This window comes from Pongo abelii, chromosome 8 (assembly GCF_028885655.2).
Source record: "Pongo abelii isolate AG06213 chromosome 8, NHGRI_mPonAbe1-v2.0_pri, whole genome shotgun sequence".
Taxonomy (NCBI): Eukaryota; Metazoa; Chordata; class Mammalia; order Primates; family Hominidae; genus Pongo; species Pongo abelii.
The window spans coordinates 106,151,176-106,177,962 of NC_071993.2; the positions used below are offsets into that span (position 1 = coordinate 106,151,176).

Consider the following 26,787-nt stretch of genomic DNA (forward strand, 5'->3'; position numbering starts at 1 on the left):
ATTTTATCACATGTATCCCCAAAATATGTATATCTATTATGTATCAATTTAAAAATGAATTAAATGGTGGTATTTGGAAACCTGCTTAGTAGGGTAGTTGTGAGGATTAAATGAGATAAAATATAAACCAGAGTCCCAGCCAGATGTCAGCAAGATGGTAGAATAAGACTTTCCAGCACTCATCACCCCTCTATAGACACATCCATTTGAACAACTAATCACACACAAACGAACCTTCACAATAGCTAAGAAAACTAGGTGAGAGATTATAGCACCTGGACATAGCACAAAAAATAAGAAAAGACATACTGAAGAGAATAAGAGGGACAATTTTACCCATGTCACCCCTCCCCTGACTCTAGGCAGCACATCATGGAGAGAGAAGGAAAGAGAAGGAAGTGAGCAATCAGACTTTGCCTTGGACACTGAAACTGGGACATCCTCAGTAAAGTCCAGTGCTGGACAGGCCCCCATGGCCCCAGAATGAGCCTCCAAACCTTCCCTAATGCCAAGCCAGATCCGGCAGCACCAGCTCTTGGCCTGCCTAGCAGATTCAGTATCCAGGCCCACCCCACCACGAGGATGACCCCAGCAGTCCCAGGCTTCAGACGTGCCTCAGCACTCTGGACTGTCTCACTGCTTAAGGGCTTTCCTAGACAAAACCAGTCTGCAAAAATTCAAATAAATTCCTACTTCACAAAATGCACAGACATCAATATAAGGTAACAAGAAACATGAAAAACCTAGGAAATATTAACACCACTGAAAGAACACAATAATCTCCCAATAGCTGACTCCAAAGAAATGGAGATGTATAAACCACCTAATAAATAATTTACAGTAATTATTTTGAGGAAGCTCAACAAACCTCAAGAAAATACAGTAGACCTGTGACCAGCACCATGTAAACTCCATGGGTTCAACTATATGCAGATTTTTTGAATAAATATATGGAAACATTTTTTGGACATTTGCAACAATTTGAAAAAAAGTTGCAGATGAACTGCATAGCACAGAAATATTAAAAAAAAGAAAATGTTAAGTATGTCATGAATTCATAAAATATATGTAGATAGTAGTCTATATTATTTGCTGCCATAAAATATATGCAAATCTTTATGAGTTAATATTTTTCAACACTTTGCAGCCATAAAAAAGAATGAAATGTCCTGCACAACAACGTGTATAGAGCTGAGGCCATTATCCTAAGTGAACTAACTCAGAAACAGAAAACCAAATGCTGCATGTTCTCACTTATAATTGGAAGCTAAACAATGGGTACACATGGTAATAAAGATGTAAATAATAGACACCAGCAACTCCAAAAGCGGGGAAGGTGGGAGGGAAGCAAGGGCTGAAAAATTACTTATTGGGTACAATGTTCACTATTTGGGTACTGGGTACTCTAGAAGCCCAGTCCCTACCAGTATGTAACATGCCCATGTAACAAGGAAGCATGTGTAGCTCCTGAATCTAAAATAAAATTTAAAAACTAAAAAAATAGACCAGATCTGGTCTGAATAATGTTTAAAAGAAAAAAAATAGGCCAGGCATAGTGGCTCACGCCTATAATCCCAGCACTTTGGGAAGCTGAGGTGAGTGGATCATGAGGTCAGGAGTTCAAGCCTGACCAAGATGGTGAAAACCCGTCCTACCAAAACTACAAAAATTAGCCAGGCATGGTGGCAGGTGCCTGTAATCCCAGCCACTTGGGAGGCTGAGGCAGGAGAATCGCTTGAACCCGGGTGGCAGAGGTTGCAGTGAGTCAAGATCACACCACTGCATTCCGACCTGGGCAACAGAGTGAGACTCTGTCTCAAAAGAAAAAAAAAAAAAGCTCATTTTCTTGGATTTCATGTGAAATTTCACACACATAAAAATACATATATATATCAAAACCTACACAAACTGGACGTGCCAATTCACAGTCAAAAGAAATGTAAAAAAATATAAAATGCAGTATTAAATCATAACTGCATAAAATTAACTGTTGTACATACCATACTACTATATTAATTTTGTAGCCACCTGCTATTGCTACGCAGTAAGTTCAAGTCTTGGGAGCACCGACCTAAAATGTCATGTGATGCTAATCATCTCTGCATGAGCAATTTGTCTCTCCAATAAACTACATATGGCAGTAAAAAGTGATCTCTTGTGGTTCTCACATATTTTCCACCATGTTTAGTGCAATGCTGCAAACCTTGACTAACATCATGGGACTCATGTGAAGTGCCACTGGTGATGCTGGAAGTGCTCCCAGGAAGCAGAGAAAAGTCATGACATTATAAGAAAAAGTTCAATTGCTTGATATATACTGTAGGTTGAGGTCTGCAACTGCAGATGTCCACCATTTCAATATAGATAAATCCAGCATAAAGATCATTATAAAAACAGAATAGGAAATCTGTGAAGCTGTCAGTGCAGCTACAACAGCAGGTGCAAAAACCTTACACATTTGCAAAAAACAAAATATGTGTTAATCTACTGTTCCATAAGGCTTCTGGTCAAAAGAAGGCTATTAGTACTCATGTTTTTCAGAAATAAAGTTATGCATGTGCTGGGCACAGTGTCTCATGTCTGTAATTCCAGCAATTTGAGAAGCCAAGGCAGACGGATCACTTGAACTGAGGAATTCAAGCCTAGCCTGGGCAACATGGTGAAACCCAATCTCTACAAAAAATTAGCCGGGGGTGGTGTCATGTGCTATGGTCTCAGCTACTAGGGAGGCTGAGGTAGCAGGATCGCTTGAGCCCAGGAGGTCAAGGCTGCAGTGGTTGACAGAGCAAGACCCTGTCTCAAAAAAATAAATAAATAAATAAGTTATACATGGATTTGTGAATGCATGGCGAATTGGCACTCCTAACCCCCATGTTGTTCAAGGGTCAATGGTAAAAAGAAACAAATGAAATCTGGAAACCAATAAATGACCAAAATTATAAATATAACAGAGAAATTGAAATTATCTTCTAAAATTAAACATAAATTCTGGAGCTTAAAAAATACAATGAATGAACTGAAAAATGCAATAGAGAGCCTCAACAGCAGAACTGATCAAGCAGAAGATAGAATCAATGAAATCAAAGACTGGTTATTTTGAAATCTATAACCAGAGGAGAAAAGTGTAAAGGAATGAAGAAAGTTTACAAGATTTATGAGACAGCATCAAAAGGACAAATTTTTTAGGTATAAGAGTTCAAAAAGAATAAGAGGAAGACTGGGAAAGAAAGCTTATTTTAAAAAATAATAGCAGAATATTTTCCAAATCTAGAGAAAGATATAAATATCCAGGCACAGGAAAGTCAAAGATCTTTAATCAACTGCAGTCCAAACAAGACTACAAGGCATTTTATAATCAAACTGTTAAAAATCAAAGATAAAGAGAGATTTCCGAAACCAGCAAAAGAAAAGAAGCAAATGACATATAAGGGAGTTATAACAAGGCTAGCAGAAGACTTCTCAGCAGAAACTTTACAGGCCAGGAGAGAGAAGGATGACATATTCGAAGGGCTAAAAGAAAAAAATACCCAATCATGGATACTGTACCCAGCAAAGCTGCCTTTCCAAAATAAAAGATAGACAGACTTTCCCAGACAAATAAAGACTAAGGAACTCATCATCACCAGACGTGTCTTTTAAGAAATGCTAAACGGAGTCCTGAAAGAAAAATATGCTAACTAGCAACACCAAAACCCACTAAGATACAAAAATCACTGGTAAAAGGGAGTCAAATTCAGAAAAATACTGTAATGATAGTATGTGAATAATTTATATCTTTAGTATAATGCTTACAAGACAAAATTACTAAAAGTACTAAAAATAATAATGGCTATAATAAAGGAACCTTAAAAATAAAAGTTTTTAAAGAATATGCAATATACAAAGATATAAATTGTGACATCACAAACATAACATGTGGAGGGAGTAGAGTGAAGGTGTTGAGTTTTTTTATGTGAACGAAGTTACTACAGTTTAAAAAAGCCTAAAATAACTATGTTTTTATGTAAGCTTCATTCTAAATACAAAGCAAAAACCTATAGTAGGTTTAATAGCCACCCCCAACCTTATTCACAAGCGATACAGTTCAAGATCCCCAGTAGATGCCTGAAACCACACACAGTACCAAACCATATAATATATATAATGTTTTCTCTTATACATACATACCTATGATAAAGTTTAATTTATAAATTAGGCACAGTAAGAGATTAACAATAACTAATAATAAAATGGAACAATTATAACAATATACTATAATTTATTATAGTATAATTATATTATAAGAAGTTATACTATAATAAAATAGTATTATAACAAGTTATACCACAATAAAATTCAAACATGTGAATGTTTTCTTTCTTCCTCTTTCTCTCTCAAAATATCTTATTGTAATGCACCATAGTAACTGAAAGTTCAGAAAGCAAAACGATGGACAAAAAGAACTATTGTACACAAAAGATCAAAAACAAATCAAAGCAAAATACTATTTAAAAAATCACCTAATCAGAAATGAAGACAAGACAGGAAGAAAGAAACAAACAAAACTCCAAAAAACATTAACAAAATCACAGTAGTAAGTCCTTACCTATCAATAGTTACCTTGAATGTAAATGAATTACATTGTGCAATCAAAAGGCATTAGAGTGAATAGGTAAAGTGGCTCATGTCTGTAATTACAGCATTTTGGGAGGCCAAAGCAGGCATATTTCTTGAGCCCAGGAATTCAGGACCAGCCTGCGCAACATGGCAAAACCCCATCTCTACAAAAAATACAGAAAATTAGCCAGGCATGATGGTGCATGCCTGTAGTCCCAACTATATGAGAGGAATGAGATGGGAAGATCACCAAGCCCAGCAGGTCGAGGCTGCAGTCAGCCATGATTACACCACTGCACTCCCACCTGGGTGACAGAGTGAGATCCAGTCTCAAAAAAAAAAAAAAAAAAAAAAGACATAGAGTGACTGAATGGATTAAAAAAAAAAAATACTCAACTATATGCTGCCTGCAAGAGACTTACTTCTCCCTTTAAGGACACAGGCTGAAAATGAGGGGATGAGGAAACCTACTCCATGCAAAAGGAAACCAAAAGAGAAGAGGGGTAGCTATAACTTAGACCAAATGTACTTTAAGTCAAAAGCTGTTAAATAGACAAAAAAGGTCATCAAACATGATAAAGGGATTAATTAGTGAAGAACATATAATAGTTAAAAATATCTGTGCAATAAACATTGCAGCACCTAAATATATAAAGCAAAAATTAATAGATCTCAAGGGATTGATGGACAAATACAATAATAGCAGGGTACTTCGATAACCTACCTTCAGCAATTATCCAGAGAGAAAATTAATAAGGAAAAACTGGACATGAACAATACTACAAACCAATTGGACATAACAGACATATATAAAACATTCCATCCAACAGCAGCAAAACATACATTCTTCTTGAGCACATACGGAAAATTCTCCAGGATTGGTCATATATTAGGCCACAAACAAATCTTAACAAATTAAGGAAGACTGAAATCATATCAAATATATTTTCCAACCACAAGAGTATAAAACTAGAAACCAGTAACAGGAGGAAATTCAGAAATTTCACAAATACATGGTAATTTAACAACATGCTGCTAAATAAACAATCGATCAATGAAGAAATTAAAAGGCAAATTTTAAAATATTGTAAGACAAATAAAAATGGAGCCACAATATACCAAAACTTATGGGAAGCAGCAAAATAAGATGCAAGTTTATAGCAATAAATGCTTACGGGGAAAAAAAAAGATTTTAAATAACCTAACATTATGCCTGAAGGAACTAGAAAAAAAGAACAAACTAGGCCCAAAGTTAGCAGAAGGAGGGAAATAATAAAGATCAGAGCAGAAATAATAAAATAGTGACTAGAAAAACAATAGAAAATATTAATACAACTAAGAGTTGTTTGTTTGTTTGTTTTGAGATGGAGTCTTGCTCTGTCACCCAGGCTGGAGTGCAGTGGCATGATCTTGGCTCACTGCAACCTCTACCTCCCGGGTTCAAGCGATTCTTCTGCCTCAGCCTCCCAAGTAGCTGGGACTACAGGTGCATGCCACCACGCCTGGCTAATTTTTGTATTTTTAGTGGAGACAGGGTTTCACCATATTAATCAGACTGGTCTCGAACTCCTGACCTCATGATCCACCCACCTCAGCCTCCCAAAGTGCTGGGATTACAGGCGTGAGCCACTGCGCCCAGCCTTAGAGCTGTTTTTTTGAAAAGATAAAATCAACAAATCTTTAGCTAGATTAAGAAAAAAGAGAAAAAACTAAAATAAATAAAATTATAAATGAAACAGGAGGCATTACAACTTGTACCGCAGAAACACAAAGATCCTAAGAAAACTACCAGGAGCAGCTATATGCAAGAAAATCGAATAACCTTGAAGAAGTGGATAAATTCCTAGACACACACAACCTACCAAGACTGAATCGTGAAGAAATAAAAAATCTGAACAGACCAATAATGACTAAGGAGACTGAATCAGAAATAAAAGGTCTCTCCTCAAAGAAAAGACTAGGATCCGACAGCTTCCCTGCTAAATTCTACCAAACATTTAAAGAACTAATACCGATCCTTCTCAAATGCTTCCAAAAAATTGAAGAAGAGGGAATACTTCCAAACTTATTTTATGAGACCAGAATTACCTTGACACAAAAGCCAGACAATGATACTATAAGAAGAGATAATTATGGGCCAATATCTCTGATGAATATAGTTGAAAAACGCTAACAAACTGAATTCAACAGCACATTAAGAGAATCATTCACCATGAACAAGTAGAATTTATCCCAGGGATACATGGATGATTCAACATACACAAATGTGTGTGTGTTACACCATATTAATAGAATGAAGGACAAAAACCTTGTGATCATCTCAACAGATGTAGAAAAAGCATCTGACAAAATTGAAATGAAGACAACAATTCTATTTATAATAGCTACAAAAAAATAAAATACTTAGGAATAAATTTAACCAAACAGGTAAAAGACTCATACACATAAGAGCTATCCCATGTTCATGGATTCAAAGAATAAATATCATTGAAATATCCATACTATCCAAAGAGATTCAATGCTGTCTCTAACAAAATCCCAATGGTATTATTTTTCATAGATTTAGGAAAAAATCCTAAAATTCATATGGAACCCCAGAAGACCCCAAACAGCCAAAACAATCTTGAGCAAAAAGAACTAAGCTGGAGGCCTTACACTACCTGACTTCAAAATAGACAACAAAGCTATCGTAATAAAAAGAAAAAAAAGTATGGTACTGGCATTAAAAAATGGCACATATACCAATGGAACAGAACCGAGAGGCCAGAAATGGAGCCACACATTACACTCAACTGATTTTTGACAAAATTGCCAAGAACAGGCAATAGGGAAAAGACAGCCTCTTCAATAAATGGTGTTGAGAAACTGGATATCCACGTGCAGAAGAACGCAGTTAGACCTTTATCTCACATCTTATACAAACACCAACTCAAAATGGATTAAAGGGTTAAATTTAAGACCTGAAACTATAAAACTCCGGGCCAGGAGGAGGGCATCACCTGGAAGTTTGTTAGAAATTCAGCATCTTATTTCTTACTAGATCCACTGGCGATTCAAATGCACATTAAAACTTTAGGCATTTTTCCGTAAGAGCTGGCTGTGCCTGGCTTTAGATTCAAGCTGGCTATACTTGGGCTCTAGATTTAAAGGCCACTGCAGACCATCTGAAGTGCATTTGGCAAATCAATTCACTCAGAGGTTCTTATCCAGTGTGCACTTTAGAACCACCTGGGCAGATTTTTTTAAATCACAATGCCTAAGCTCCACCCTAGACATTGATTGAATTGGCCTAGGACCCAGTTTTGTTGTTTTTGTTGTTGTTGTCGTTGTGCTGCTGCTGCTGCTTGTTTGTTTTTGAGACAAACTCTGTCATCCAGGCGGGAGTGCAGTGGCATGATTATGTCTCACTGCCTCACACTTGGGCTAAAGCAATCCTCCCGCCTCAGCCTCCCAAGTAGCAAAGACTACAGGTGTGTGCCACCAAGCCCAGCTAACTTTTTATTTTGTAGAGACGGGGTCCCCCTATGTTGCCTAGGCTGATCTCAAACACCTGGCCTCAAACAATCCTCTTGGCTTAGCCTCACAACGTTCTGGGACTTCAGGTGTGAGCCACTGTGCCTGCCCCCAATATTTTTTAAAGCTCCCCTAGCTAATACTAATGGACAGCTAGAGTTGGGAACCACTGATAACTTCTATCAGCTTCTATCAAATGGGACAATTAATAGTACCTGCCTCGTGGGGGTGTGAAGACCAAACCTGATCACCTTTGAAAAGCTCTTGGTCCAGTACTTGTAACATTTAAGTGATCAACAAATGGTAGTTATTATTATAATATCTGGAAACCCGTAAATGAATGCAACAACAGGGATAAAAAGAATAGGCTCAGATTGTACTAGTCTGGTCCAATCCTACAGGTAGGTAACTGCCACAGTCAAAGAACACATTATCTCCAAGGACAAGTTTGTCCCTTACCTGACACTTTGAGTTTCCTTGAAGCTTTCTGAAGGAAACTCAGAGTGTCAGGTAAGGGGCCAACTACCTCTGCAAAGTGTCAGAAAGGCCAGCACCTTCATTTGGAATTTATTGATGGAAGGTGGGGGAGCATGATTTCAACAAGTCTGTAACACAGGAAATCCCCCTTACCACACCTTCCTGATTTACACTGATTCTTGATACACACCACATGTGTCCTCAACTCTCTTTTCCCCTCCCCCTAAGTTTTCAATCGTTCTGTTCCACATTTAGGTGATGAAAACTTAAAACCTGTGGTTATAACTTCTATGAGAAATTTCATTTTGAAAGCTTGCTAAAGTTCAACTTTATTGCCATGAGAAAAACAACAGAAACAAAAGACCTCAGTCATTCAGTGACACAAAAACCCCAAGTGAAGACATTTCATAAGTGTAAGTTTTCTGCTGCAAGTTGTTGAAAATCCTGACTTTTGGACAGGGGTGCCATTCATTTGCTTCTACAAATGTTCTATGAAACAATAGCACTTATTTTTCTAATAGTTTTAGGTTACATGTTTAGTTTCACCTATGGATTTTAACTTGGCTAAGCCTAAGTATAGATCCTTTTGAATCTACATCTCACAGGATTTACCCTAAGTCTACTCTTCCAAGGAGATTCGTAATGGCCAGGCAAATAAGTCCATGATCTGCTTTTCCAACAATTACAAGGAAATAAACTCCCAGATGAGAATAACATACCTACCAGGCCACTGAGAGATAACCAAAGATTTACCTCAATGGTGATTACATTCATTTTTTAAAGTGTGCATGGCTTAGTGACTAAGTCACCGGAAAGCTCGAGTTCTATTTCCACTCCTCTGCTTATTCACTATGGGCCTCCTCTGCAGTAAAGGAAACAGACTCCTCCTCCCTCTCACTGGGTGCATTGTGATAGCTAATGAATGTCTGCATTTCAAAGGCTTTTAGAATCTTTTTGGAAGTTTCAGAAGTGATTTTGGCATCCCAGAGTGCTTTCAAATAGTGCTCCTAGTCTCTGGACTGGTTTCTAACCACACCTTGGGTTTGGGGCCTACTGCAAAGGGGGTCTGGGATTCAAGTCCTAAGTCTCCAAGAATGTCATTCTACAGCCTCTTCAGGAGTCTGTCAATGAATGACAGTTCAAAAACATGGAAGAATCCAGGAGTAAACTCACCCTTGCACACCTACAAGCACACATGGCCTCTCCCAGAAACCACAGACCCACTCTAGTCTCCCAGAGAACCTGTTTCAGATTGGCCCAACCACCCCCAAAACACAAGTACCTATGCCAGTTCACTTCACTGGAGTGGAGGGATTACTTTTAGCTGTTATACTTCATTTAAGAATGTCATGCTTAAAGGTATAAGTACTGAGATCTAATCCCAGCTCTTCTACGTAAAAGCCGTGTTATTTTGAGCAACTTCCTTGAGTCTGTTTTCTCAGTTATAAAATGGAGACGCCAACTTAAAATAAGAGTACTGTACTGTGAAAATCAGAGTCTTTACAATCTTTAAATATTACAACTGTAAAGTGTAATTATTTTTCTCCTGCAGACAACTGGCTAGGGACCTATTCAAAAATGGTGACCTTCTGCTTTCTTTAGTCTGTTTCTAACTAAACATTATCCCAGGTATTTAAAAATCTTTATTTGTGGGCTGATTAGTATTCAAATTCACAGAGCAGCATTAATGAGATGAGTGATATTCAAAGAGAATCAAAAATTCCTTAGCCAGGATTTCTTACAAATGACATAGTGATATACTATTTGAGCCAAAAATCAAAATAATGTTAGTGTCACTTTCTATCTGCATCCAAAACTTTACAAAGCACTTGTTTTATTAAAGGATATCATATTTTGATGCATAAGGTTAGTTTTGCTATGGCCATTTTTGTGACACTTACCCAAAGAATGCACTATAGTTAAAAGAATTAAGATGGATAATGGTGTTTAAAGAGATGTTACAGGGAAAGAATTAATTTAGATCAGAGAAATATGATACTATAGCACAAATAACAAACAGATAACTTCTTGTTTAAAAAAAAAACTACCAATGAAAGAGAATAAACAGGTCCTCTGCATATATTCTTTACCCACTGAAAAACACACCATAATTACCAACTATAAGGTTATCTAGACAAGCAAGTTTTATAACAATGTGATTCTATCTATATACTTTAAAATGTATATACTTCTGTATGCATGGCAAATGATCTGAAAAGATACAGGTCAGACTGTTGAAAGTGGTTATACCTATGGAGTAGAATTGGGGATGGAGGCCAGGTGTGGTGGTTCACGCCTGTAATCCCAGCACTTTGGGAAGCCGAGGTGGGCGGATCATGAGCTCAAGAGATTGAGACCATCCTGGCCAACACGGTGAAACCCTGTCTCCACTAAAAATACAAAAATTAGCTGGGCGTGGTGGTGCATGCCTGTAGTCCCACCTACTCTGGAGGCTGAGGCAGGAGAATCTCTTGAACCTGGGAGGTGGAGGTTGCAGTGAGCTGAGACTGCGCCACTGCACTCCAGCTCCAACCTGGCAACAGAGTGAGACTCCGTCTCAAAAAAAAAAAAAAAAAAAAAAAGTGGGGATGGAACATGAAGGCAGGCTTTCACTTTTTTTTTTTTTTTTTTTTTTTGACGGAGTTTCACTCTTGTTGCCCGGGCTGGAGTGCAACATCTCACTGCAACCTCCACCTCCGAGGTTCAAGCGATTCTCTTGCCTCAGCCTCCCAAGTAGCTGGGATTACAGGTGCCCGCCATCACGCCCAGCTAATTTTTGTATTTTTAGTAGAGATGGGGTTTCACCATGTTGGCCTGGCTGGTCTCATCCTGACCTCAGGTGATCCACCCGCCTCAGCCTCCCAAAGTGCTGGAATTATAGGCATGAGCCACCACGCTTGGCCAGCTTTCAATTTTTATTTGATGTACATATTATTTAATGAGAGTATTCATGTGCATGCATTACACTGATAATAAAATGAATAAAAAGCATAAATCTGTAAAAGTATGACGAAGTTAAGCAACAACTAGAATTGGAAGAGAGGTTATTAGCATATTAGCTACCAAATAAGTGAGAAATAACCAGTCAACAAGTACTTACTGAAGAGCTACTACATAAAAGGCACTTTACTAGATTGTAGAAACAACAGAAATGTTACAATCACTACTCTCACAGTGCCCTATAATCTAGAAGTAGAGCCAAGTTTACATGAACATTCACAAAAAAATACCTGAGAACATAAAGCAGAATATGAAAATAGCCACAAGAGTGATTTTTAGACAATAAACATTTTAGGAACTCAGGCTCAATAAGTGTTTCATAAATGAATTAATTAAACACTTTGAGCTAAGACAGTAAAGAATCATAGAAAAGGAGGAAAAACTTGAGCAGGGCTTTGAAAAGTAGGCAGAATTCAGAAATGGGTAGAATGTGGCAGAGGGATGATAGGGTGAAATATCCAGAGGGTTAGAAATGAAAAGAATGTCAGAGAAGGTAGAAGTAGAGTAACAAGCTATACCATCTGCTTGTGAATAAACTTAGGTTCCTATAGGGAGGCAGACAGAAAAAGCTGGCCAAGGAGAGTAGACTGACCATAGGGAGCCTTGGAAAGCTCAAAAACTTGAGCTGGCAGACAAGGGATGTCTGTGAAGGTTTCGAGCTAGGCAGTGACAGGAGGAAAGTGGAGCTTCAGAAAGGTTAATAAGACAACAAGATGGAGAGAGGCTGAAAACAGGAAACCCAGCTGAGACGTGCTACAGAACAGGTGTGAGGTGATGAGTGCCCAAACCAGATGAAAACAGTCACAAGGGAAACAACAATAATTATCATTTAGCCCTATTTACAAGTAAACTTTCAAATCAGACTCCAGCTAATATAAAGGCCTTTCCTCTAGGGGAAAGGCCTTTGAAGCTGACTTGGTAGAAGAATGAGAAACACTGTGCTGCCATGTTATAACAGGGGTAATGAAAATCACCAGCTTTGGAGAGAGACTGACCTGGATTCAACCACAGCTCAGCCATTTACTAGTACAGTTACTTAACCCTGAGACATTTTGCAGACTATATAACCTTTTTGTTCCTTGATTTCTTCATTTTAAGTGTCTATAGTTGTGTTCCCTACTTGAATTTAACAAAATCACAGTTCAAACAGAAAGATAAGGGAAAGAAGTATGAAGAAAAGGCTTTCTTCAAATCTCACCTTTATCAATTCCCTTTTCTCTTCACAGGACTTCACTAGGCTTAAAACTTGAAGGAAGAATAAGTCAGAGTATGGTTCAGTGTATAAATAAAAAGTAATTATAAAATTGCCCAGTAATTTTTTCAAATATTCTCAAAATTGTCCAATAATTTTTTCAAATATTCTTATTTCTCTTTTTTCCTAAAATTTCCCTTACATCAATAACACCGTTGATCCATTTCTATTATTCCCTTCAACACATTTGCTTCCAAAATATACCTCCTTCCTAGAGAAACTATAAGTCCTTTCCTACATTGGATCAGTTGTTGTTCTACTCCTTCAACATGTCCTAACATGTGACAATCATTTCTTTCAATTGTTCATGTGTCTTCCTGCAGTTATTGTTCTCTGTTTTACCTAACAACTATTTTGTGTCATAACCCACAAGACCTTTGAATATGTTCATGGGACTATACTCATGGGAAGGCATATGGCACACATTTTTTTAATGCTCCACAATGCTTAGTTTAGGGGTTTCGCAGCCAGACAAATGAATGGACGAATAAATAAGACAACGGATGATTCAAAGATTGAATCCCTCTCTTACCTAAGCACAATACAGGACTGGGATCTAATCCTGCTATTTAATACTTCATAGCAGAGGCTCCATTTAAGCTTGAAGGTTTAATGACTGATATCACTGAGTCCCTGTAGCACAACTCATTAGCTGGGTAGTCTTGGGCAAATTACTTAACCTCTCTGTGCCTTAGTTTCCCCATCTGTCAAATGGGGTAAACAGTACTTTCCTCATAGGGTTGATGGAAGGATTAATGTATTAATGCATGTACACTGCTTAAAACAGTACCTGGCACATAATAAGCATTCAATAACGTTAAGTATTATTATTATGGTTGTGTTATTACTATTATTGGGCTGCACAGAAACATTCATTCTTCCACAGTATTTAAGAGATAATGTCCCAAATCTGGGCAGTTTACCTTTTCCCAGCTTTCTAACTTCACATTCCAAACCAAGTGAAAATAAGGTACTGGTTTAACCCCTAATTCCTTCAACACAAACATACAGATACATGCATGCACCCATCTTTTCTAAATATACAGCATATACATTTCACTCTTCATTATTTGCTACACAAAAACCAAAACACATATATTTAGGTTTGTAAATAACATAAATACTTTGTTTGACTTAATGTGTCTGTTCCATGCAGTATGGTGATGGTTATGTCTACATTGCTTTTTGTATGTGTAACAATAGCAGTGTATTTTTATCATAAATTCCTAAGGACAAAAATGACCTGCTTAAGTCAGTCTGGGTACTTGGACTAAATTGGAGTGTGTATTCAGAAAAGAATTTTAGAAAAATTCAGAGAAAGAGGGAAATTAATGGGTACTGACTTAGCAGAAGGTTTAATGAAAGATGGAATTTGAGCAGAGCTTTCAAGAACAGGTAAAATTTTCAATGTCAGGGGAGAGGGAGATGTGTGTTCAACATGGAAAGTATAATATATGTAAGTGGAGAAGTAGAGGAACTAAGCAAAGATTGGTCTAACTAAAGAGAGGACACTGGAGACCACTACAAAATTTATGTTTAATATGTAAGGTCACAGCACTCTTGAGAGTACAGTTCATGTTTATTCCTCTTGGTTGTCCCAATATCTAGCACTAAGTCTGGCTTATATATAACTGATAATCAAAAAACATTTATTGAATTGAGCAAAATTACACTGTCTTTTACCATATCAAAGTGAAGAAAACTGAATGGAACTGAACTAAACTCAATTAGATCATGAAAGCCAATGGATAAAATAATTCAACAAACTAGTACAAGGTATGTAAACCTTGAACAGCACTAACCACCAGTCAAGAAATATGTCTTCACTTGGCCTAAATTACCACTGATAGACAAGTTCAGGGAATGAAACACAAAATTCTCTGATTCTCTTATTCATTCTCACTCTCTTTCTCTCTGACACACACACACACACACACACAGCTCAGAGTTTCAGTCTACTGTCTTACAGACTGAGATAGCTGAAAGCATGATTAAGGAACTAAGAAGTACCCAAATTAAGATTCTTAACATCTAATCCACTTTGATGAAGGATTGTCAGACGAGACTTCTGACTACAGGAGTCCAGATCACGTGACCAGCAGACCAAACAAAACCAGAAAACTTTTTGAAAGAAACTGCTTTTCTTCCATGAGGTCCCCATCCCATCAGTAGGGATTGGGAGACCAGGAGAGATAATTTAAATGAATTTGGCAGATGAAATAATAATTTGGTATTGGCAACAGTAGTACAGTTGCATTGTACAAAAAAAATTGATGAATTACCTTTTTCCCCAATGCCCAGGTGGTAAATTATACAAATGTGGTCAGCATTAAAAGGTTTATTTACTGGCTTTTCTGATTCACTGAAATTAATTAAGCCACCTCCACAAGTAATGGACCAGTATTTCTTGGTCTCTACCACTTCTAGCAGTATGCACGTGGCCACAATGACTACACTGTGACTAGACATGGTGACTAAATCTTTGTAAGATACAAATTCAAATTTACTGGGATATAGTGAACTGCAGCTCACACTTAGGGCCTGAGTACAAAATTTCAAATGTATTACAGAAATGCATCCATTTTGATTTCAAAAGGCAGAATAAAATAAACATAAATAATACTTCATAAATAAATAAACATACATAAAATTTCAGGTGATTACTGACACTTTTTAATAGAATATTAAATTATATCAAATCCTTCTAAAGTTATTGGCAGACAAATTGTGAAATGCCAAGGATGAAGTTAGAATGAAGGTTTTTCTTGGGCCTAAAATTCTCTACAAACTGCTTTTAGCTGCTGCTGCTGAAGTGACAAGAAGTCAGTAGTAAGTAATTCGATAATTACACCTGGGCCCCATTAATCTTCCCAGCTTCAGTGTCAAACAGGGGCCTGAAACTGGATGCCTACTCAATGAGTAAATAAATGATTATAAAATACTAGCCTGTATTTACTCTACAAAAGAAGAAAGAATAACAAAATAACAAGCAAATTTTAAGACCTTTTACTTTATAAAACTTGCAATGTAAGGATCTAATTAATAATTCAATTTTAGGATCTGTCTGTTAAGCATGCTTTGTAACTCAAACCTTGACAAATGCAGTTATTATAACACAGTTTAGTTAGAGGGAGGGGATGAATGTGTCTAGTGATTTGGAAAGGGAAGATGGGAGAGAGCAGTGTCATGGAAGGCCCTTGTTGAAATGTGTCCTTCCCTTCTCCAATGAAGTAAAATAAGTTATAATAGCCTCTTTTTTCCTCTAGGGCCAATTCCATTTTACTATGCCTAAATTTCAAGATTCCCATAATCTGATCTGGATTTACCCAACCAACATTTTCTCTCACACATGTACTTTCTTTTTCTTCTTCTTCTTCAATTACATATTTTGAAGTTAAGAAAAATAGATTAGAATGTATTAAAACCCAATTTAAACATAATTCTAGCAATATGAACTTTGCTTGGGATAATTTCTAATGTACTTTATTTTTATACATTTTTCTTTAATTATAAACATTTCTATTTAACAAAAATGTGTAAACAGGCTTCTATAGAGATTTTGACATAGTTCTACCACATGAAGTAAGATAATTCTAACATACTTTCTATGTAGCCAGGGTGGTCTCCTTCCTGCCCAAATATATACGAGGATTTGCCTCATGCTCTTTCCCTTGAGTTGCATATCCTCTCTTCTTGTCTCTCTCTCTCTAAGGTCTACCTACCTATCTAACTCCCACCTAAGTCTCACCAGCATTCAACTCTACTTTTCTTGTTATACCCTGGAAAACTATTATATTCCACTTAGCACTTCATTCTAAATTGTCTTTCTGTTATTCTTCAGTTTTGTCAGTGTTAATGTTGTCTCACCAACTACACTATTGGTTCATTGACAGCAGATGCAGTATCTTTTGAAGAATACAAGTCAGGTATCCTATAGAGTATCCTTCAGTTTGGGTTTGACTAATGTTTTCTCATGTTTACTGAGAGTAACAGATCTGGGGAAAGAATATTACATGGTGAAGTGCCCTTCTCATTATATCATATCAGAGAATAATACATGATATCAATATGATTTATCTGCTGATGTTAACCTTAGTCGCTGATAAAATGATATCTGTCAATTGCTTCAGTGAAAAGTTACTATTTTCCCCTTTGGAGACTCTCTTCTTTAAATCCAAGTCACACTCAAGGGAAGAAGAATTAAGCTCCACCTCCCAGAGGTGGAGAATTTGTGGACATATATTAAAACCACCACAATAATTAGTTAATATATATTATGAGGGAGATGCTTTAAGGCTATGCAAATATCCTCTTTTAAAGTTCCACCCGCTAAGTCCAACACTTGATTAACGTATCTCGCCTAAAGCAATTATTACTGTTGTGTTCTAATGTTGATTTGGGATAGCATCTTTTATTTATTTTATATTCTCCACTCTTTGTCTAGCATGAAACTAAACAGAGAGTAGATAATCAGTACATACTTATTAAATGTAACAGAATTTCAAAACCATTATGTGAAATAAAATGAGATAATAGAAGGTGGATAAGTTCAAGGCAAATATGTATTTTGGCAGTTGTGCTGTTCTTACACCGTAAGTCTTGATTGATAGAATCGAATTAAAAAGAAAAAGAATTAACTACTTCATCTGTGGAAAAGCTTCCTAGAGAAAAGAGAATAATAATAGTTATACAGTGTCTTAGAGTTTACAAAGTATACACACATTCATCATTTAGAATTTAGAAGCTCTCTGAAAAGTCTTCAGGAGATAAAGCTAAAAGATATTTGAAAGTTGTGAAAAGGCACTGTTACACCAGGAATTGAAAAATCAGGGATAGAAATTACATTAGGCTAACAAAGAAAAGCAAAAGTAAAGGCAAGGTAAAAACAGATACAATTTTTTAAAACGTAGTTCTAGTGCAAGGCTTTAAACTGGGTGGTAAAGTTAATTTAACACATAGCATAAAATCAAGACAACTTAGACAACCAAAGATAAGGAGCACATGGTTAAAATAATGAAGAATGCCATTAAAAAATAAGCATCAAGAATGGACTGCATGGGAATATGTGTTGAAAGTGTAAAATGAATAGAATCTTCATGTATACCTTCAGTCATTTCTCCACTGGTCACCTCCATTTTCCCAGGGCCTTTCACAGTGCTTTTAACCTAGCATACACCCAAGAAAATTTGCTGAAGATCTACCATGTGTCATAAAGGCTAGACATTGTGGATATACAATAATTAGATATGGTCTCTTTCTATAAAGAATTTGCATTCTAGATGGAAAGGTAAAATATATATATATATGTATATATATAAAGTTGAATGTATATATATAAAGTTGAATGTGTATATATATGTGTATATGTGTGTGTGTATGTATATATATATATATAAAATTAAATGGCAAAACAAGGCAGAAGGAGCCAAAAGAAAAGCATAAAGAGTAAAAGCTACAGCACTCTAAAGAAAGAAGAGATCACTGTGGAATGACCTGTTCAAGAACAGTTTTGTGCAAATAAGGAACATTTGCAATGGGCCTTCAAAAACTAGGTGGGATGGAGTAAGCTCTGACTTGAGCCAAGAGAAAGACATTCAAGGCATTCAAAGACATTCAAAGACATTCATATACTAACTGAACAAAGGTATGGGGTTGAGATAATAAAGATGCTTTAAGAAGACAGTGAACAATCAAGTAAGTTGGGCTGTAATAAAAGGTATATGGAAACACAGGGTAGTAAAAGTAAGCTGAGCCTGAAATGTGAAAGGTTTTGAATGTCAGGTTGAGGAGTCTGAACATACTATGTAAGCAATCCAAAAATAACCATAGTTTTTTAGCAAAAGAGCAACATGATGAATGACATTTTAGAAATATTAAGCTGGCTTTTGATGTACATTAAAAAAATGGTGTACATCTTCATTAAAGATGCAGTTATGGTCTTAAAAAAACATGCATACAAATAAACCACATTGAATACAATACAAAGAGGGAAAGACTGGAAAAAAATAAACTTAAGAACAGAAGAATAACCCAAGATTTCCTTGTTGAGAGCAAGTAAAGCATAACATTACACAGAACAAAAAGGAAGTTAGGCAACAGTAAGATTCCTAGGGTATAAAGAACAACTCTATTTTCACTTCTTCCATCATCACTATTTGTGTATGTAATTCAAGGTGCCTAAGCATAGAGTAGAATAGTTAACTGCGTTAAAGGAGTAACCAGTGAAGCTCCCAAAGTGATACACAAATAGTGGTTTTACAAAGTTAGAGAAAATACAGTTGCATTAATGTGCTCAGAAAGTATCTGGAAAACAGAAGACACATGAGTTGTTAATTGCATTATTAATTCATGGGGAAACAAAGGGAACAACAAAATCACATCAGGGGCGGGGCACAGTGGCTCATGTCTGTAATCCCAGCACTTTGGGAGGCTGAACTGGGCAGATCACTTGAGGTCAGGAGTTCAAGACCAGCCTGGCCAACATGGTGAAATCCCATCTCTACTAAAAATACAAAAATTAGCCGGGCATGGTGGCGCACACCTGTAATCCCAGCTACTCAAGAGGCTATGGCACAAAAATCACTTGAACCCAGGAGGCGGAGATTGCAGTAAATCAAGATAATGCCACTGCCCTCCAGCCTGGGCAACAGAGGAGACTCCATCTCAAAAAAAAAAAAAAAAAAAAAAAATCTTATTAGGGTAGCAATATAAACGGATTAACCAGAAAAGTGGAGGCTTTTTGCTCAATGCTACAACTATCCATTCATTTTAACATTAGTACATAACAAAAGCCACCTTTGGTTCTCAACTCTGTTCCTTAAAGATAATTCTCCTTACATTCTCTCAATCCTCTCAGGTAATTCCATAAATCTACCTTCTGCCTTCTGTAAAAACTTCAGTCTCATGAAATCGTACTCACTCCTTAATCCCACTTTAAAACATTAAATATATATTAGAAATTTGTTGAAGTTACCTTTAACGAAAGTAAGAATCCTTACCTTTCTTATAGTGTTGTGCAGTCAAAAAAATAACTTACAAACATTACCTCTTAGAACCTTCAGAGAAGCAATGTACAGCAGGTAATTATCATCAGCCACATGCTATAAACAGTAAGCCCCGGGCCACACATTCATAAGTGATAGGGCCAGGCCTGCAGTACAAGCTTCCTAAGTCCAAATTCCATTTTCTCTTCACTGTATCATTCAGTTTCATAATGTGCCAGTAGGTATATCTCATTACTCAAAATGTATGTTGTTATTCTGTACTATGTTTAAGTAAATACATTTTTAAATAAGATGCCTTTATGCCCAAGTGCTTACTACAGGGCCATTTCCTAAAAAGGCTTAATTACTTTAAGATGCTCGTGATGATAACAGTTATCACTAGATGAAAAGGGACAACAGAAGCATAATGTTTTCAAAATTGCTGAGACAATACCAAGAACATTTTGCCTTGAATTCTGCAATGCAACATGCAACAACAAAGACAGTATGGGTAATTTAAGGATATGTGAGCTTCAAAGGGCAGAAATAGGACATTCTCATTCTCTTTAACTCTGCTAAAGCCTCAAATACTGATATAGTTCAGAGCATCTTATTACTAGGAAAACATAAATCAAAAGGAGTTCAGCTAGGAGCAATAAAACAGATTAGTGTCTGGAAGGACTGACTTTAAAGAAAGTTTTAAAAGAATTAGATCCAGGTAGTCTAGATAAAAAACAGCTATGAGGAAACATTTTTTTTAAGCTAACACTCACACCAAAGGCAGAAATTATTTTGAAGATAGATGTCTAAAAAATGCAAACAGGAATAATTGTAAATACTTATAAAGGGAAAATTCAGGAGAAATTTCCCAGCAAAAGCTTATGGGACAGAAGAACTCTCTCCCCTACCAGTGGTGAAAAACTACATTCCTATTTAATGCCAGGTTGGACAAAACAAGAAAAGGATTCCATATGGAGTGATCCTATACTGGCCTCTGACGTGATAGAGGACTGAAGTAACCTCTTAAATCTTTTCCATTTATGTTTTTTTTTTAATTCTATATAGTTTTACAGGGCACTGCCTTCTGCCAATTTCTTTTCTCCCCATGATGCCCACTTTCTCCTTTCACAAAGGGAAACAAATTGTAGCCTTCATTTTAAGCAGATCTCATTGTTCTCAACGTAACATAATCCTAGGTACAAGGTTGGGAGAAACAGGCCAATTTCTAAACTTATAATGGTCCTTTCCTCCCTCCCTCACCCCCAGCAATTCCTGGGGCTCTTACAAGTTTTCCCACAAACTAAAGAGGAAGTAGTTCAAATGGATTGGAAGAAGAGCTATCTCATCAGAAAAACCATTAATATTCTCCCTTCTTATGTCACAGAGCTGACAGTGACCCTGGGAGCTATAAGGTTCTGGGTCAAATTACCATAGGAGGTGCTGTTAAAGACTATCTTTTACCTTTCCGCATTTATGCTGAGTGACAGCAAAAGTCTACTTGCAATCCATACTTTTATAGCAATGACTTTTATCTTTGAAAAGATATAGCCTTAAACACCTACATGCTTTGGCAAATGTTATAAAAGAGTAAGTCCTAGTCATGCTCCAAACTCAAGAAGCCTTAGCCTTGCCCTCTTTCTCTATTCTGGCACTTAAAAAAAAAAAAATGTTCCTTTGCCACCCTTGAAATACATTCCAATACCTCTCCAGAAGTACTTTTCAATGAAGGCCCAAGAAAATACAAGGGCATTTGCTCCTTTAGCTGATTTGTAAGGACAAGATATTACAAAATTCAGAAGGCTCTGAAAACCTGTCCCTGAGCCCTTTATATATAAAACTGTAGTTTACTTATGAGAAGGAACAGCAACGGGGATGACAGCCCTCCAAGAATGGACACTAATGCCTCTTCTATCCAATCTTAACAGTGTCAATAGCTCAAGAAACCAATACCCTCATCGTGCCTCTTTGAAAGTACGTCCCTCCACTTAAACAGGAAGTTTATAGATGTTAACACCTAACCTTCTAAACAAAAAGTTTTCAATAGCATTTTCATTTTTTTCCCTAGTGAAAATGAGACTGTTCAAACCAAAAAAGATTGGCCTCTCAGATTGAAATAGGATTTAAAGTTTTCAAAGCCCTTCCAACACTTATCTAATCCGGTCAGGAAAGAAAGCTGGCATTTGGAATCCCATTTTAAAACAGAAAAAAAAAAAAATGCAACTCTGAGATTAGGCAATCTGAAGAAGAACTAACTGTGGAGATTTCCAAACCTTCCTCAACAAGGGACGAATTTAAAAGGGATTATTCCAGAAAACTTTAGAGTGGGTTTCAAAAACGGCTGAATTCCTTCTGTACCCTAATCACAGGAAGGCAAGAAATAAGAAAAACAGAAAGGCACTTTGCCTAGAATTTTAGCAATGAAATATGACTCTGACCTTTAATAATCTATGAACCTGGCTGAATTTTCTCAAAAAACCTGCTGCATCTACACCCCGCAGGAACAGCCTGCTAAGCAGTTTGGGCTACCAGCTCTCAGCCTCCAAGACAGCCGCCCAGCAAAAGGCCGGCAGCTGGGTGAGAACAACTTGGAGAACCCCCATTGCGCAATGAGGTCAGGAGTTCCACACTGCAGTGTCTCCTCGTCTGAAGCTTCCAACTTTTCATTTTCAGGCGAGCTGCAACCAGGCTCTCCAAATCTGCCCCAACGCGCGCGCGCGCGCATACACACACACACACACACACACGAACACACACACGAACACACAGACGCACGAACACACAGATACACAAACACAGCGGGGGCTTGCTTCCGCTCCCCAAATAAAGAATGGTAATCAAGTTTCTCACCATCCTCATAGTTTTTGAGATAGTAATCCGGGCCCGGGCCCCCGCGGCTTTTCGCCGGGTTCCTCAGGTTCTGGAACTGCAGGAAGTCGGTCCTTTTGCCCCCGAAGCGCAGAAAGGCGGGCGAAAGTCCCCGGGCCAGGGTCACCAAGCGCTTGGAGCTGCAGAGGAAGAGAATAAGAGAGGAAAGTTTCCCGGGACAGGACGAGAGCGCGTGGGGCACCGAGAAGGGCCCTCTTCCGACTCCCTGAGGGCGACTTGGCCGGGGCTAGAGACTCCATGCCTGCCCCAGCCGGCAGTCTACGCTGGCCCTTGGCCGCTCCCGCAGCGTCTAGCTAGTGCCCTGCGCCCCAGCCCGCCCTCAACCGCCCGGCTCCGGGGGCTGTGCCTCCCGCTTCCAGGCGCCCGCAGCGGCCCCCTCCCGCAGACACCCAGATCCTGATCTCCTAAAGGCTACAGATAGTGTTTGTTCATAGAGTGTTTGTATGGGGTGGGTGTACGTGCTACGAGCACGGCGCTAAAGCACAGTTGCCCGGCTTCTGCCACTGCCAGGGAAGCGCTCCGGGCGGAGACGCGCTAGGCGCGCCTACCTCTGGCTTCCGACCGTTGCCAAAAACTTGTATACTGAAAGCTGGCATTGCCTCCTCAGCCCCAGGGGCCCCACAAACCTCCGTGCAGGAGGTGAAACCTGCCTTGTTTCTCTCAGACCAGGCCCGGCGCCTGAGGTTAAGTGGATTCCTACTTTCTTTCTTTTAATGTCCGAGTTGATTTTCCTTTTTCACTATATTGTAAAAACCGCATTGTTTCCCAAATCCCCGGACGGAGAGATCCCCAGGGTAAACCCTTGCCTTTCCAAGAACACTTCTCCAGTCCCGCACCACCACCACTACCACACACACACACAGTAAAGGCAAAGTCTCTTTGGCCCCTGAAATAATTCCGCCTGATCTCAGCAAAGGTAACATCCTCCTCCCCACCCCACCCCCGAGTTAGGCTCCATCTTTCTTCTTTCCCACTTGGGGCCGTTTGGAACCGCTAGGGAAAATGAAGCTTGCCGAAATGTGGAACCTGCGCGTTACGGGATACTAAATGAGCACCAAAACAATAGCATTTGCATCTATTTAAGGTCAGGATTTCCATCAATAGGTTTTTTAAAAGCCAAAGACTGCTGCTTTGGGAAGGAGTAGAAAAGGAGCAATGCAGATACTGATAATGCTGAGGGGATCAGCTGTTGAGTTCCAGGTCTGTAAATTATTTTTTAACGCTTTACTGTTTCAGATTCTGAAAACCCAAATCCAAATGGTGACGTTAAAGAGCATCATAAAGGAGGTGGATACGAGAAAGAAAAAACAGACTCTGCTTTTGAAGAGTTTTTTGAGAAGAGACGTGGCTACCCCAGGGTCTTGTAACCAGAATGGTCGTTTGGCTGAAGTCTCCGGGACCGCACTCCAGGACAGGCACAGTCAGGGCGTCGCGTGGGCCTACTATAGCAAAGGAGACGTCCGCGCGAATCCGGTCCTGGGGAAAGGGCAGTTCCAACAACCTTTCATCCAGAAGCCTGCATAGCCAATGCGAATGCGCTCCGCCAGGATTTCTTCCCCGAAAATCTGCCTTCCAGACTCGTTTCTGAGGCAGTAAAGCCTTAGGCGAACAGGCTGATTTTTAAAAAGAAGAAAGCAAGGTAGTGGGGAAAGGGGGTCTGCGCAGCTGTAGGAGTTCAAAGAAAGTGGGACAAGCATTGCGGAAAACTCCATTGCACCCTACATTCGGACGAGCTCAGAGACGCGCTCTGCTGCACGAAAGAGCTTTCGAAGAGGAAGCTGGGCCGCGCGGAGCTGGCTGTTCCGCCCTCGCAGCAACCGCACCAACAGGAACCGAAACGGCCTCAGCAAGGGCAGCTACAGCCTCTCAGTCCTCCGGCTACCTTTCCTCCACGTGGAAGGAGCGCTCCACGTGGCGCCTCCCGCTACCTGCCGCGTCCGCAGACCCGACCCGGGCCAGGGGGACAACCCCAAGAGCTGAGAGGCGGGCGCACCTCAAGAAGCAAAATTCGAATTTCGCAAGGAGTGAAAAATACGAAGGACGCGCAACGGACCTGGCCTCGGGGCAAAGTGGGACTGAGAGCGCTGACGGCTCTTCGAGGGGAACCCACAGCTGAGGCTCCAACTTGGAGGGAATTTTTTAAAACTCAACACTTGGATTCGACATTGCAGAGGATTTATTTCGTATTTTACACTGCAACTCTGTCTCTGATGGGAAGGGATCGCAGTTGCCTAACTGCCAAACTGCAACAACCCGGGAAGTGTGAGCCCAATTAGATTACAAGCCCTAGAGCAAAGGGGATCACAAACCTCCGGGTTTGCTAATCTGCTGGTGCGGGGTTCAGATCTCCGAAGCCTCCCTGGAGTATTTGTAGGACTCTTACCGCTTCCCTTATAACACTGTGACCCCAGCGAGGATTTTTTTTTTCTTTAAAGAAAAGCTAAACTGTGCAGTTACCGCAGGAGATTTAAGGAGGAGGAACTGGGGGGAGGGAGGGCATTCCGTCTATAAAAAGCGCCTTACAAAGTCCTGAAGTCTGGAAATGACAGCGGAGGATATAAAATAAAAATTTTTAACTCCGATCCAACTTGCCTACCACTCAAGCCTCTGCTTAAATTCGTTTTCTGTCTGAGAGTGGGAGAGAACTGACGAAACGATCTTTCCGTGGAAAATTCCACTTTCGTGCAATCCCGCTTGAACACTCACAGACACACACACACTCTCCTCTCTGTCTCACATACACACACACCCCCACACACATACCCATTCCTTTCAGCTCTTTGTTGTTTGAGACCTTTTCTTCGCTTTTGTAACTGCTCTGAACCTCTTGTTTCTTTTTCAGGAGACGGGAAGGCTAATTGTGGATATATGTAAGCACAACATTTTTTCAGTCATAACTGATAAGTTTCTGAAATGCCTTCTGCATTGCAAACATGTGCATCTTAATAGAAAACATTGCTTTTCTCAATCACTAGTTACAGCCTCACAGCACACAATCCAGGAGGAGGAAAACCTCCTTTCTTTGAGAGATCTGCTTGGCTTATTTTCTTCTTTCCCCTTTGGAATGGGGGATAGGAAGCGGTTGAGGGGTTGTTACTAAAAAATTTTAAATGATCCATCGAAGCCCCTGCCTTACCTTAGGAAATCGAGCCAGCCATCATGAATGATGGACGGATCCAGCTGCAGAGAGAGGAAGTTCTCATTGACTGTCCTGACTGGGTTCTTGGTGCTCACATCAAGTAGAATCAGGGTCTTTTCCTTCAAACCTGCAGCTCTGTCTACAGGCAAGGGTCTCCTGTCTCCAGCTTGGGAGGAAAGGGAGAGATGGAGCAACAGAGCCAAGTAGAGAGCCCCCGGGGCTAGGCACGCGGGGGGGCGGGAGTTGCTGGAGGGCATGGCTTCAGGGAAGGCACAAAGCACCCTCATTCAATCCCTCTGATTTAAAGCTCTCTTCCTACTGGGTCTCGCTAGTGACTAATTGTCCTTATCTAAAGTGTGTGTCTGTCCGCCTTTTTCCCCCCTTTTTTTCCCTTCCTCCCACCACCCCCCCAACACACACACACACTCTCTCTCTCTCTCTCTCGCTCGCTCGCTCGTTTTTTTTTTTTTTTTAATTTTTTTTTTCAGTGTTTTGGTGCTGGTGGAGCGAACTCACGCCCCTAGCCAGCCTTCCCAGTGACTCTTGCCAAGAGAACTCGTACACCGGCACCGCCCCTTTAAGAGATTTCTACTGCAGACATTTTTTAACTTTTTAAAGGTAAGGGGAGGGGAGCAGGCGGGAAGGAGGAGAAAAGAGTGGCGTTGTACCCTCCTAATTTAACCCTCTAGGGTCAGGAAGCAGAAAGAGGAATCCAAACCATGCTGTTGTACCGTCTTCGGTACAGAGCGAAACGCCTCGTTTTTACGTACTTCTTTGCGAGGCTCTGGAGGGCGGTTCAAGCTCCGACTCCAACCCGAAAGCCCCAGCGCCAACCCCGGACGCGCTGAGGTAGTGTTCCCACCGACAGCACGCTTGTTTGTCCTGACAGCGTGAGGCACTTCGTCCGCTCAGGGCCCTTTTCTGGTTGAAGCAGCAATAGC

The 26,787-nt window shown here is 39.3% G+C and overlaps 1 protein-coding gene across 2 annotated transcripts in view; it reads right to left on the reverse strand.

Moving 5' to 3' along the window:
• Positions 1-26,236, reverse strand: part of HPSE2 (heparanase 2 (inactive)) — a 752,987-nt gene extending 726,751 nt beyond the window's left edge. For both annotated transcript variants that reach the window (XM_024253747.3, XM_024253744.3), the window contains exons 1-2: positions 25,844-26,236; positions 22,669-22,826 (exon numbers count right to left, since the gene is read on the reverse strand). In XM_024253747.3, the coding sequence (XP_024109515.3) occupies positions 22,669-22,826; positions 25,844-26,133 (448 nt within the window). In that variant the 5' untranslated portion in view covers positions 26,134-26,236. The remainder of the gene's footprint in view (positions 1-22,668; positions 22,827-25,843) is intronic.
• Between the last annotated feature and the right edge of the window lie 551 nt (positions 26,237-26,787).